The sequence below is a fragment of the Thermobia domestica genome, chromosome 7 (genome assembly GCF_964235325.1).
Source record: "Thermobia domestica chromosome 7, izTheDome1.hap1.1, whole genome shotgun sequence".
NCBI classification, from domain to species: Eukaryota; Metazoa; Arthropoda; class Insecta; order Zygentoma; family Lepismatidae; genus Thermobia; species Thermobia domestica.
In genome coordinates, this window is record NC_137460.1 from 154,678,522 (window position 1) to 154,693,500 (window position 14,979).

Below are 14,979 nucleotides of genomic sequence, written 5' to 3' on the forward strand. Positions count from 1 at the left end.
AAGTTTATCACGATTCCTAAATTTAAAGATGATCCATGTACCCATGCCAAAAATTGAGAGGAATGCATCAAGACAATTGACCGCTGTTCAATCATATAACCGTATGTTGTAGTAAAATCTCATGAGAGAAAATAAATTAGGTCAATAACCAACCGCATAGCAAACACATGGCAATATTAATAATTGGCCATGTTTTACTCATAGAAGGGTTAAGTAAGACCACCCAAATTTACAGAATAATACATTCGTATCCTAGAAAATATTTAACATTGTTTTGACAATTCCCTAATTTAAGAGATGGTCTTATATACTCTCCCAAATTTTGAAAAGGAAGCGTCAATATTCTTGTGTCCTACAAAAAAGAATAAATCCTCTTATTCAACCATATAACAACATAATATAACACAACTTCATCGAAGAAGATATATTGCTTACCTTTGTATTTTTGGCATTTTTTTTACCATAGGAGGGGATAAGTAGGACCAATTAAATTTACAGAAATGTATATTTGAGTCCTAAAAAACATTTACAATTTTTTTTCACAATTCCCAAATTTAAGAGGATGCCAACACACCCTCTCTAATTTTGAAAAGAAAGCATCAATGTATCGATGTCTTATGGATCCCTATATTCAACTATGTAACCACATAACGTGTTAAAAAGGCATCAAAGAAAATAAATTAGGCCAATAACTGACCATGTGGTGAACATGTGACAATACTAATATTTGACCACTTTTTACCCATAGAAGGGGATGAGGAGGTTCAACCAAATTTACAGTTATATAACCGAGTTCTAGAGAATATTTACCAAATTTTATTTTTGACAATTCCAAAATTTAAAGGGTGGGACAATGTACCCCTCCCAAAATTTGAAATGAGTGCATCAATGTACCTATGTCTTATAAAAGAGAATTAACTCCTATACTGAATTATATAACTGCATAATGTGATAATTCCACATCAAAGAGGATAAACTAGGTAAAAAAATCTCCAAATTTTGAATTTTTGGCAATTTTATACCCATAAAAGGGTACAAGATGGTCCATCCAAATTTACAGTGGTATATATTAGGGTCCTAGAGAACATTTACCAATTATTGTTTTTTGACATTTACTAAATTTAAGGAGTGGTTCTATGTACCCTTTCAAAATTTAAGAGGGGAGCATTAGTATATCCATATCTTACGAAAGAGAATCCTATACTCTACCATTTAATCATATAAGGTAATAAAACCTCATTAAAGGGGAGAAAATAGGTTTAAAAAACTCCGAAATTTGAATTTTTGCCATTTTATACCCATAACAGGAAACGAGAATACGAGATGGACAACCCCAACTTACGGAGATACATACTCCGGTCCTATGCTATCATATCAAACTTTTAAATTTAGCAATTTGCAAAATTTGAAGAGGGTGGTCCTATGTATCCCAATCCCTCCCGAAATTCAGAGGTTGGCCAAGGTACCCCTGCCAAAATTTAGGGGGGTGATAATAAGTACCGTACACCTAAGTCATTGTCAAAGGGCTAGAGATCATGGGTCCTTATCCAGGGGCCATTAAGCCATTAATCCATCTGTACTATTTGTACACCCCACAAGTTGGATGCAAAGATGAAGAAAGCCTGCTTTCTGGAATAATTTGAAGCGAGAATTAACTAGTATACCAAAGGAAGAAAAAATGGCTCTGAGTGGTGATCTGAACCGGAATATTGGCACTAGAGAGTGTTATTCCTTCAGGGATTCATAGAAGTTAAGGTGTCTGAGAAAAAGATAAAGAAGAGGAGAGAATAATAAATTTTGCAGTGTCGTTTGATATGACTATATGTAGCGTGTTCTTCCATAAGAATAAAAATTAGTTGGTTATATATGAAAGTGGAACAAGAGAAAGTCAAATAAATTTGATCTCATGCAGAAGACAACACTTGAAAGAGATAAAGAACCTAAAATCATCAACAGAGAAACAATCGGAACGCAGTACATTCTTAGTATTGGATTGTGAGTTAACCTGCAGAGTGAAAAGAATTGCTAAGATAACTACATTTAAACATTTAGTGATGGTAACTCAACTACCCAAATCTAAGATACAAGTTCAAAGAAAAAATGAAATCTTTGAGTTTTACGTCCCACGTTATGACGGTTAGGCTAAAGGAGACGGTGATAATGAGTAATGAATGAAATGGTGGAATGAAGGAAGTGGAAGGAAACGGGAGAACACCGAGAAAACCCACGCACACGATGTTTGTCCACCACAAAGTTCACTTGGTGGGGCTGGGATCGAACCCGGGACCCCAAGCACTAGAGGTGAACGCTCTACCACTGAGCATCCGCGACCCCTTTCAAAGAAAAAGTTTTACAAAGACTACAACTTATAAAAGGAGCCAACAAGTGGTGGGAAATAGACAAGGAAATATTAGACAAGACCTCAGGGAAAGGTGCTCCAGCAGATAAAGACATTTGACGGTGGAATGAAAACATACAGACAGCAATCAAACTGAAAAGAAGCGCGAAAGTAAAATTAAATAAATCGAATTGACGAGGATCAAGAACGATACCGGAAAGCGAACAAAGCAGCTAAAAGATAGGTGGGAAAAGCAAAATCAAAGGTCTAGGGAGAGGTGTGCAAAGAGCTTGAAACTAGCAAAAATGAGAGAGAAATCCTACGGATAGCCAGGCACGAGACATATCGTTGTGTTGTTGTATTCGGAATCTCAGAAGATGTTTCAACACCTTGAATGCTGAGAGATTTCGGCAACTAGCTCAACAGACTGGAATCAGAACTGATGAAGTAGGCATTTTGTACTGGCTAGCGACACTATTACGCTTTTTTCTTAAGTTTTCTTTGAGCATGGTCATAGTGTAGCCTCTGTGATCAGTGGCATACACAGAATTTCATCAAGGGCGGGTCTGAGCCCCGAAGGTAATATGTTTTCAGGACTTATGTACACTCATGTCCAAAATTACTGTCGTATGTCTATAAATATGTTGTTGTAGGAATAATTTGATAACGAATTCGCCTGGTATTTCTTATAATGTTAGTATGTGTATAATCGGCAAAGACATGTATGTGGAAAATTTCATATCAAAAGAGCAGTAAATAAGACCAATAAAACGAAAATAAAACTTTCTTGTCCATTTAGCAACATTTTGTTTTACTCATTCTAATTTTCGTATTTATAATTCTTTTCCTATTAAATTTACCACAAATATACATTTCCCGATTATACACATAGTAACAGTATTAAAGGTACCTTGCAAAATCATTATCAAATTATATTCTTACAAGAAGAGAGTTATAAATATGCGATAATCATTTTGGACATGAGTGTACATATATCTGAATATGGTAAACGAATTATTTCACAATATCTTGTTCATATTGTAGGGGATCCGGACCCCACCTCTGTGTATGCCTATGCCACCATTTTTAAAGAGGGGACGCGGTGGCTCAGTGGTAAAGCGTTCACCTCCGGTGCTTGGGGTCCCTAGTTCGATCCCAGCTTGCGCCATGTGGACTTTGTGGTGGACAAACACCGTGCTCGTGGGTTTTCTCGGGGTTCTCTCGTTTCCTCCCACTTTCTTCATTCCACCATTTCATTCATTTCTCATCCTCACCGTCTCCTTTAGCCTAACCGGCATAACCTTGGGACGTAAAACTTAAAGATTTCATTAAAAAAAAAAAATGTTTACGAACCGAAACTCTTTCATATTTATTTACACTGTATTTCTGCGTGTCCATCCTTTAGGGAGACAAAGAATTTTAAGAGCTATATGATGGAACCACCTTTCGGCCAGGCCGTAGAAAGTCAAAGGTTATAAATTAAATTCATTGATGAACGTAACTCATCCAGTTGATCGAAGATACGCCACAAAATAAGGGATTATTATAGATGAATTGCCCCTTGTCGTATGCAACCCAACTATTTCGTAAAAGCAAGTTGGTTGCATACCAGTCAGTTACTTTCAATCTTAAAATCAACACCTTTCTTTCAGTTTAACGTCCCAGGCATAGAGTGATTATATAGTATAAGAGGTTTCAACTGCTCTTCCCGCTGAAACTGCGGAGACCGTGGCGCCACCACTCAAGGAATTTGGGTTCCACGAATTACTAAAAGCAAGAACGAATCAAATCATTCAGAGAACGCCTGAGTCTGATAGAATTAGCCAATGATACACTTAGCAACTGCCAGTAGCAGACGATGCAGTTAGTTACAACTCTAGCTGGTAGTGTCGCAAAATCACTTTCGTTGCATTGTGGGAAAAAATAATTTCCATTAGTTATATAGGAAGTGGTTCATCAGCGTAATGAGTGGTCCCACGAGTATGCCCGTGGCTAAAGGAGAGAGATGATTAAAGCACGTGAATGATGATGGAAGAATTGGTAGCATGAGAATGTGGGAGCAAAGGGAGTTCCCGAGAAAGATCATGGATACGATGTTGTCCAACAAAAACTTACTTGGCCGGGGATAGAACCTGGGACCCCACGCACCAGAGATAAGTACTATACCACTGAGATATCGCATCCGTCTAACTCCTCCTGTTATGCACGTGACACTGCTACATATTTACATTTATTTTTATTGTACGAACAGATCCAATTCAATCAAGGGCTAAGTTATAACAGTTGTATAACATTAATAACTTGAGCTAGAACAAGACTTATAACAACAAATGACATCTGCCCAGAAGCTTTTACATTCAAGTGACGTGATTATGTTGAATAGTATGCAGATACAAAACTGAATATCTGAATAAGTGCAGGGTATAAGTCATCACTGTAAACAGTAAAGACTCTAGACAGGGGCAAGAGAAGCGAGTGTCCTCTAGGTAGCTACTCTTGCCTCCGACTTCCATCAAAAATATGTTGTGTTAATGTATGTCAAGTACTATAAAACTACCTTTTTCGTTATACAAGACAGTTGTCCTCCCCCCAAGAAGTACCCTGTCTTCTGTTAGCACCGCTCTCAAGAAAATAAAATTGGCGTCGTAACCCATTATATAATTTTGAAGTCTGTAAGTGGATAATTGATAAGTGATGAAGTGTAAGTGATGGATAATTGATATCTACATCTATATGTACACGGTGTATACCCCCTTGACGCTGAGGTATACACTCGATAAAGCGGCAAATTATGGTTTAACCCCTCCCTTGGTCATGTACATATAAGAGTTAGGAACTTGTGTGGACTATTGTTGCCCAGGAGACAACATAAGACGAAAAATTACGTTTCCTCTTCTGAATTTTATAGGAATCATCTCACTCGTCTCATCTTGATTCTCGATTCGCATCTTCGCATCTTGTCTGGATTCTTGGAAAGCTTTTCTCGCTTTATATCGAAATTTTTCTCGTCTTATTTTGTAAATTTATGTATTGATTTTTTAAAATTTGATACAGAAGTCATCAGAATCCCATACATGTCTCGAGAGGTCCACGGAGGATGCGATATAACAACATTTAAGCAAAATTTATTATTGAATTACAGTATATAGGTAATGACTTGGGTATTTCTAAATGTTGCTAAATGTTCTTCATTGTATTTATAGAGTCAGTTTATCAATTTGTTGTTTTTATATTATAAATCATGTAACACCAAACCAATGTTTGAGCTCTAAGACTTTTGTAAGCTAGTATTGCCCACAAGACTCTTTGAAATGTCTAGTCTCTCTCGAAAACAAGACGAAAATCGTCATGTTTCTCGTTTCGTCTCGAGTTCAAATACGTACTTCTTGCCTTGTTTCGAAGCGGAACGGAACATTTCCCTTATCGATGACAACACTAATCTGAAAGAATCTCGGGGAAAATATTCTGGGAGCAGTTTTTCGCAGCTTAGTTTACCACATGGAAGTTCTAACAAATATTTAAGATCAGTTATGCTGAAACGTTGTCAGGGTTGAATATTCAGTACTTGTAGTGGTTTATTTTCTCTCATGTCACGTGTTTGAGATATTCGGAAGCCTGTGGTGTATTGCTAAAATTTTTGACACATACACACAACCATTTCAAAAATGTAGCGTATACCCATCCTTACACCCTCTATTACATTCCTGATTTGAAGTGAGTATGCGCTCAGCTATAAAAATATTTGATGGGTATCTGCCGTATACTCCTGTTAGGTCTCTGTCTAAAGCGTATTATTGCAAGAACTAGAAGCAAAAGTTTAAAACTAGTCTAAGAATTTTGTAGGGGCTATCATTGTCCAGGCAGGTCAATTTTTGAAAAAATAATGCTGTTCTGTAAAACGTGGCTACAGAAAAGATATTATTTCGAATTTCTGTTGTCTTTGAGGTAGAGTCAATAACGGTCCGGGTGTTTCCCCTTTACCAATTTTATTACAAAATCTAAATACAGTTATCTTTGAATTTACAAAGAGCAATTTAATAATGTCTTCCTTAAGAGCGACCAAGATGAAGGATAGAGGTGTTTGCATGATGTTCATTTTGCTCAAAGCAGCCTCCAGAGCATCTACAGGGTTTAGGCGAACTTGTAGCAAAACCTTCTCAGCCCAAAGCAGCTTCGCGAGGTTTAGTTGTGGTTACGATCCCTAGTCCGAAGCGACCTCGAGTTTAGATTTAGGTGAACTCCCTAGTCCGAAGCAACCTCAGGAGCGGGTGTAGGTTATTTGATCAGTGGTCAAACTGATAGCTGGTTCCTCTTCAGGCTTTGCTTTTATAGATGGTCTCCTGGTGGATCCTTTTTCCTCGGGCTCCGTCGTTTTGGTTTCGTGTCTTCCTGGTTGTAGTTTCTTGTCTGCTTGTTGTTTGTAAATAGTAGGCCGTGTTGTGGTAACATGTGCTTGCGCTGAAGATGGGGATTCTTACAATATAGATATCCAGAAACACGTATATGTTATTTCACATAGAATTTATATGTTTGGAGAATATTGATTTTGAATAAGATTTAAATTATTGTTACATAGGTTATTTGACTAACCATTTATGTTATATGAAGTGTTGGCAAATTCTCCGGTTACAACACCTCTCGAGATTTGGTTTGAGAAGCAATGCGATGTGCTGTGGAACAATAAGAAAAGTTTCAATATCCTTCTCAAGTAACTGAGAATCCTTTACACTGCTCTGAAAAGCTTGCAATCCTCGCTGAATAACAGGATTCTGTTGTACTTTATGTTGAAGCACTTAATCAAATCATCTATATATAATGTGAATAATAGTGAGTTAAGTGCACTTCCCTGTGATATACTGGATGTAACTACAGATAGAAATCTAGAAGATTAATCCAAACGAAACGATTCTCTAAGTACAGCATTCTACTTAGGTAACTATAATTAGTCAATAAAGATAGAAGTAGTCCATAAATATTGAATCTATTAGAACTTCGGTGAAGTAGATGTAGTTTTTGACGTGCCACCAGCTGTTCTCTCCATTAATTTATGAATAATTCAAATTGCTTTTAGAACTGTAGTTTGGGTAGTTGACTTGGAGTTTATCATCCCATTCAACATCAAGACTGTATAACACGTGAACCTACAGCTTAACGTAGGATCCTAACCACATGAGCCTCCACCGGGAATAGAACCCGAGTTTTCCGCCACGAAGACGCGTGCAGTAACTACACAACCACGAGGGAGGTCAATTATCTTAATTTATTCAGGTCTGTTACCGTTTCTATATATTTTTCTTTAATTCACAATTGTTTATACGTATTTAATCACTTCCAGTATTGACATTTCCATGTGAAACTGTTCGAATCAACAGCACACAACGAGTAATGCTGTTAAACGGTGAAACCACAAGCTCAAATCGTTAGGTAAGTCAATTCCTAATGTGTACTGTTTGGTGAAGTATCTAAAACGTGAGGCTGTGTACAACAATTACATATATGAAAGCAGAACTTTAAACATTAAAGGCAAAGACGACGTTAGTAAATAAGATGGACAGAAGAATAGAAAACGTACTCTATTAACTGAATATTAGCCTTGAAAGATGTCAAGAAATTCTTGAGGAAAATGGCACACATTCAAAAGTTGGAGTAATTATTGTTTGTTCCAGAAGAGAAGCTACCTACTAATGTACTAACTAAACTCTGTTATAAATCAGAAAAATAAATTACTAACTCATTGAAAGTTGATTTTGACTGTGTTTCTTATACTTATTGAGGTAGAATTGACCAGAAGTCCCTAAATATGCTCATAACAATGGACAACTGTTGTCACAAATCATTCCGCTAGCAAGTTGTTCTTCGTATAATCCCGTAATACTTACGCGTAATTACAAATATCTCAATATGTTAAAAATGAAGAAGGAATAATATTATATTTTAATTCTGATTAGCCATTGGCAAACAGTTATTAGAAAATTGTTAAAGAAACTATAAAAGTAAACAAAAAACAATATATAAATATTTGTAGAAGTTCCCTTTAAATATCAAAGTTAGGCGTTCGACCAATCAGAGATAAGAATTTATTTACATTTTCCAATTTTTGCCAATCATAAACAAGCATTTGTTTATATTTTTTAGATATGTTTACCGTGTATCCTAGTAACTGTCCTTTCCGTTTTCTGTATAATTGATCCTTTTATTTGCATTTACATGTTCTTAGGTGCTGTGAGAAAGGTTTGTATGTAGGCTATGTATGGTGAGTTAATAATGGTTTATATTCTGAAAGATTTTTAATCTGGTTTTAGTATGCAAAAAGCCCAGGTCCCATAAATGTCATGTTATTTCCCCTAGAACAACTTGCTGGCTACACCAATGTGATAAAACTTGGTCTTTTCGTAGCAGTTGATACCGTGTGAATGTCCTCGTACTGAACGTCCGAAAATATCCTCTCTTAGCTTGGAGAATAAGTTATTTTGAATAATAAGGCAAACGTCCCAGTACCACAAATATCGATACTCAAAGTACCGCAATTGTCGATACCGTAAGTATTGCGCTTTTAATAATATCTACTACCGCTTTATCATATCCCGTTATGCAACCAGAAATGCTCTGGAGTTGGCATGCACAGTATAACATGCAGGAGATCTTCGTAAATTACGTTTGAGATTATGAAAGTACGATAGACTTCAAGAATTAATTGATTGTGAAAACATCTTGTAACAAAAGTAAAAAATAATAAACATTAAAATATGTAATTAAAACTTACGTAAAATGCACAAAAAAGGATATTCTTTTTGTAGATAAAATGAAGAAATGCGCGTGTAAGACTATAGAATCAGTAGACGCGATTGATTATAATGGATTATAGTGAACCACTTACAGCATTTAATGTGTTTTTAATATTTTAGTTCTAATTCTTAATTTTACCACATCAAAAACCTCTTTTTTGTATAATTTTTGACTCTCTTTCCTAGGTAGACTATACTGAAGAAAGACACCGATTCTCGGCAAGTATATATAAGGAAGGAAACAAACAAAATTCTACAAGGATAGAAAATATATTTAATTATGACTAAAAACAGAAAAAAATAAGAGAAACGCTTTTCTTAAAAACTAACAATCAAAATTAAACAAATCGCACTAGAAAAAATAAACAACTATGCTTTGAAGAAACTTACTTTAAAAAAAAATATGCATGACAATCAAGTTGTGAATTATTATATGTGAGAGCAGTGGTGGATCTAGCCTGAGGTCGGAGGGCCTAGGCCGCCCAGTGTTTTGGGTGACACAATTAATTTAAGCTATTATTTATATACTTTTGAAAGTTTATAGTCATCTCATGATATATACCTATCATAGTGTGGGTTCTGCCCCCCCCCCCACCACCACTTTTTACCTTTTAGATCTGACAATATGTGAGAGCACTCCCTATGGATTCCTCTTTAATCATGCATAAGTAGATTTTTTGTATAAAAAAAGTAACTTTCTTGAAAACAACTTTTGTTGAGTTGTACGATTTGGTTTGTTTGTATATCAATTTTTAACGGAAGCATGTTTTTTTTTTTTTTTTAAATATTTTATTACTATCTGAAATGCCTATTCTTCGCATGGGGGATTAGACTTATGTGGTATGTTTGAACCTTCTTCTCCCCTTAGGATACGAATTTCAATGAAAGTGTAATTAGAGAATTCATAACATACTTTATTTTAGGTATATATATATATATATATATATATATATATATATATATATATTGAACTTCTCTACCACTTTGGGATACGCTCTTAATCAACGTAACATGATAAAAACCCTTGAAACAGGGTACTATGTCACAAAATTCATTTCAAACCGGTAATCCATTTTTTGTTATGCAATCACAAACAACAGACAGCGTCGATTCCAATATATATAAAAAATGCCCTTGTCCTCTCCTTAAAACCGCTATTTTAAAACATGTTGGGTTAATGTGCTGACTTATTTGTAATGGAGAGTTCATATACATTGAGTTTCACCTTCCTAACTTGAGGTGCTTATGAGATACTCTATCATCTCATCAATTTAGAACCCCTACCTCCCTTAGGATACGCCCTTTAATCAAAGTGATTATTGAAACCTAGCTCGAGATAGATTCTAAGTATGTTTCAAATATATTCCAAAGTTTTCATCCGTTTCCTCGTGCTGCGATTGCAAACAACATACAAAGTGAAATTTGAATATTTTAGAAATGTCCCCCTACCCTTCCTTAGGAGCAGAATTTACGAAAACGCGTAAACATGTATTCCTTGTCTTTAAGAGAGATTTTATATACCGAGTTTCATCTATCTAGTTTCAGAAATCAGTGAGATACATTATTGTTGAGGAAAATTTGTCACCCCTCAGAAGACATATTTCCAAAATCTTTCCCTATCACTTGCTTTCGTGATATTTTCAGGACAGCCATCTTAAGTGAGGTTTCTCCTCGGTTTTCCTCTTTCACACCAGGCAAATCCCAGGTTGGTACCTAACACAACAGTCCTAGGCCTCTTCCTTCCTTCTCCATTCCTTTCTTCCTCTCCAATTCCCCGCGCAGTGACGGACGTCATTCCTCATATGTGTGACGGCCTATGCCGAACGCCTAGAAATCTAATTCTTAATCATAATCGTAAAAGGAGTATTCTGTTCAAATGTGACATTTTTACCTACAGTAATATGAGTTAGTCATGTTTATCCTTTTATATAATAGTATAGGTTTACAGGTCAACACTTGCCAGTTTCAGGTTTTAACCTTGATCAGTCTTGAATAGGCAAGGGGACAACTTAATTAGGCAATCAATTCCTACACACACAGGCACATATGTCTTTGAAGTATATAATCTTCGGTCTCGAGTTCTATGTTGATCTAGTATCATGAGTTAATAGTTAAGCTACATAAACTAAGAAGCAACGTAGCAGCACACTTGGTAGATGCTATGTAGGCTAGGTCTGGAGTTAGTAAATGCAAAAAACAAAATTAAAAGATATGTTGGCATTGGTGCAACACAGTTTAAAGTATATGCTGCCCACCAACAACTTGGCGTTATTTATTCAACAGTTTTGGCCCCACACTCCCAGACGACATTTTATTTATTTCTTAGGGGTTAAGTTGGCTAATGCACTATCCAATTACAATGTAGAGCCAATGTTGGCAGTTCGCTAGCCCGCCGTCACCCACTGCTAATCCTACTGTCTGTGCTGCTAGGATAGTGAAATCTGAAGTGAGAGAAAAAATCCATCTAATCCAATTGAGAGAGAGAGAAAAAAGCAAGGGTACCCAGCTTTCGAAGGAAGTCATGTCACTAAAAATTAATATTTTATTTCTATAGACTAAGAAATCGAGTATACATTTTATTACTTCATGATGTAAACAAAAAATATGCACATATTGTATCTTCCCTTAGGTTGTAGCTAAAAAAAAAAAAAAAAAAAATACCAGTGTGATTTCCTTCAAGATCCCCCTTCTGGGTGACCACAAAGTGTGTCTTTGAAATTTTAGGTGACAAAGCGGATACTTTAAACCAATTATCAACTACTCTACAAATTTACACAAAATTGTCCACTTTATACGAGAGCAACATGTTTAAATAAGACTGTACCATGAGGAAGGGGACGTATAAACCACTGAGAAAGTTTAAAAGTAGATGTTGCTTTCTCAACCAGTACAGACAGCAGGCATTGACTAACAACGTTGGTTCTACGTTGTCATTGGTCGCTTTGTCGAGCATTTGCCATCGTACCCCTACGAAAGAAGTAAAATTCCGATTGGAAAGGCGACGTCCAAATCATTGGCGGCAAATTGTTGGTTGGCTAACACACATTTCAAACTACGTTGGGGCAACTTGAGTATCAACTATATTTCAGATATTAGGCCTACCAATTCCAGACCATACCGACCATTAGCCTTCATAAGACCTGTCAAGTGTATTGCTACCAGTGACAACGTTGTTGGTGATGTAAGGGGGCGAGAGCTCCCTGGTAGCATCGTCTGCCCCTCGACATGTATTGTAAGGTAGGTCAAGTAATATAAAGTAGAAACCTATAGAAAGTAATATAAAATAGAAACATTAGTGTATATAGAAACCTAGGTTTAATTATAGGATAGAAGAGGATTTCTACAAAGAATCAACATTTATACAGTTATATTTTCGTATGTGAGGTCAAAATTAGAATACTGTTGTACTGTTTGGACACCAAATGTCACTAAATACTCTGATGCAATAGAAAATATATAGTTTAAATTCTTAAAAATGCTTGCATATAGGAAAACAGGTTACTACCCGAAGTATGTCCGCTATGAAGACTTAGTGACGAATTTTAGTTTTCAAACATTAGAAAAAAGGAGATGGGCTTTTGATTTGTTGTTCTTACATAAATTAATTAACGGTAACATTGATTGTCCTGAATTAGTTTCAGAAGTATTATTACGTGTCCCAACAGGTGAGACTAGAATAGCAAACACTGGGACATTCTATTGTAGAAAAGTAAGAACTAACCTATTACATAAGTCTCCTCTGTGAAGAATGTGTGCTTCATATAACGAAATTATTAGATTTCATGCAGTAGATGTATTTAGTATGTCAGAAAACAAGTTCAAAGGGATTGTCAGGCAATAACTTCTGTATAATTAGACGACGTATTATGTGTATGTATAATAGTGCATGTCAAATATTTATGTATACGACACTATAACTGGGCATTAAGCCTGTTGTGTTGTCCTTATGAAATAAATAAATAAATAAAACTCTTATATTCGGTAGACAAATAAATAAATAAATAGTTGTCCACCAAAACTCTACCCCTCTACTGTTCCCCCCAGAAATTAAAACTTGCGTCGTCATTATTTGCTAGAGTTTATGGAGACACGTTAGAAGAACTTACCGAGATGCATCATAGAAATTATTAGAGTGCAATAATGAATTCAAATATAGGGTGTCCCATAAGTTTCCATACATAGAAAGAATAAATGAAAACCATTTTTATTTATATACTTAGTAATATGCTCTGCATTACTATCGTTGTTTTGGAAACATATTTTAATGGTTGTCCTCTACTTCTGAAGAACTCTATAAGCTCGTTTGGAGTTTATACTGGTAACAGCATTCGCGATACATTCTTTGAGATGATTTGTGTTTTGTATCTTTTCCTGATTTACCATGCTCTCAAATATAAAAATTAAGTAGCGTGAGATCTGGGAGGCCGCTCCACAGAACCACGTCGAACTATATTGCTGATTTAACCATTGACGTGCATGAATACGAAAATGTTCAATCACTAAAGTGAAAGTACCAAGATATATCTACAAATAAAGAACTCTAACAAGAAATGAAATGTTCATAAAAATATTCGGTCGCCTTTATTAAAGTTTAATGTCCCTGCACCTCTGTCTGTATTATGCTGTTAGCACCAGAGAACGTAGCGTGTATGAATTAAACACCTACATACGGTACATTATTCTTCCCATCTGTTCCTTTTTCTCCTAAAACCGATTCAAATTTCTAAGTGCAGAAAAAATTTAGAACATTCTTGTCATGACATAAACCTATTATGAACTACCATCATAAAGGGCCAAATTGTGTGACAAATAAGATTCGCGGTAATAAATTTATAATGACAGCTCTGCAGTAGGTAATTTTTATACACCACGCATGAACAATATTTATTTTCTCAAGAAGATCATTTTAAAGCTGCAAAATTAATTAATAAACTAAATCGCTTAAAATCTCACTGGTATAAAATCTTTTAAAATTTCAACACATTTACAAAATCATCTCGTAAACGGAACCACCTTGTGCATAAATCAAGGTCAAAATGCCGGTCATTGATCTTTATAAGTTAAAAAAATTCACACACTCAAATCAATAGTAAAGTATAACATGCAACATCTTTCCTTTCATAGATTTGTCTCTATATTTATTTTACAAATAAGTTATAGTAATCTCGTTACCATTTCTTTAGGACACATATTAATAAAAGAAGGAAAACAAAAACTTCTCCCTTGTAATTTCATAGTAAATCTCTATTCAAAATGTAAAATTTACATCTACGATAATTTTTCCCAGCATGCACTGCAATGTCTTTGACCGGTATAATTCAGTTGATATATTTACACACATAACTTAACATATGATTCTACTTACCTACTGCTATTGTCATGAAGTTTGAGAAGTTGAAGGCAAATATGATGGCCAGAGCTGGGAGAAGAACTCTCCCAGTTCCCATAATCTACCAAATAACAAACGTTTCTGTCTGCTTTCGGTCCTTTAGTAATGCCTAACACTTTGGCCAGGTTCAGATTCAGACGGGTGGTGTTATCGATCAGAACCGCCAGAATATCTGACGTCACTCATTATATGTCCTGCCATCTATTGGTCATAATAAGCATTGAAAGGAGACGGAGTTACATACAAGAGCACCGTAAACGGAAGAGAGAAAAACAAAAACATTCAACAAAACCTCATAGATCAACTTTAACACATATGAGTTTCAAATTCTTACAGCACGTTTCCAGATAATACATTTTATCCTGGGAATTTTGAAGTTTCAGTTTTTCTTTGTTTTTTCCTTTCTTGTAGGAAGTTTAATGTCTGGAAATTAACACGAGTCTCATTCTTACCCAGTAAGAATGAAA

At 35.5% G+C, this 14,979-nt stretch overlaps 1 protein-coding gene across 1 annotated transcript in view; it reads right to left on the reverse strand.

Annotated features, from left to right (window-relative positions):
* Window positions 1-14,661, reverse strand: part of LOC145690507 (uncharacterized) — a 95,576-nt gene extending 80,915 nt beyond the window's left edge. The window contains exon 1 of the mRNA XM_081765456.1: window positions 14,489-14,661. Coding sequence (XP_081621582.1) covers window positions 14,489-14,570 — 82 coding nt within the window. The 5' untranslated portion in view covers window positions 14,571-14,661. The remainder of the gene's footprint in view (window positions 1-14,488) is intronic.
* Between the last annotated feature and the right edge of the window lie 318 nt (window positions 14,662-14,979).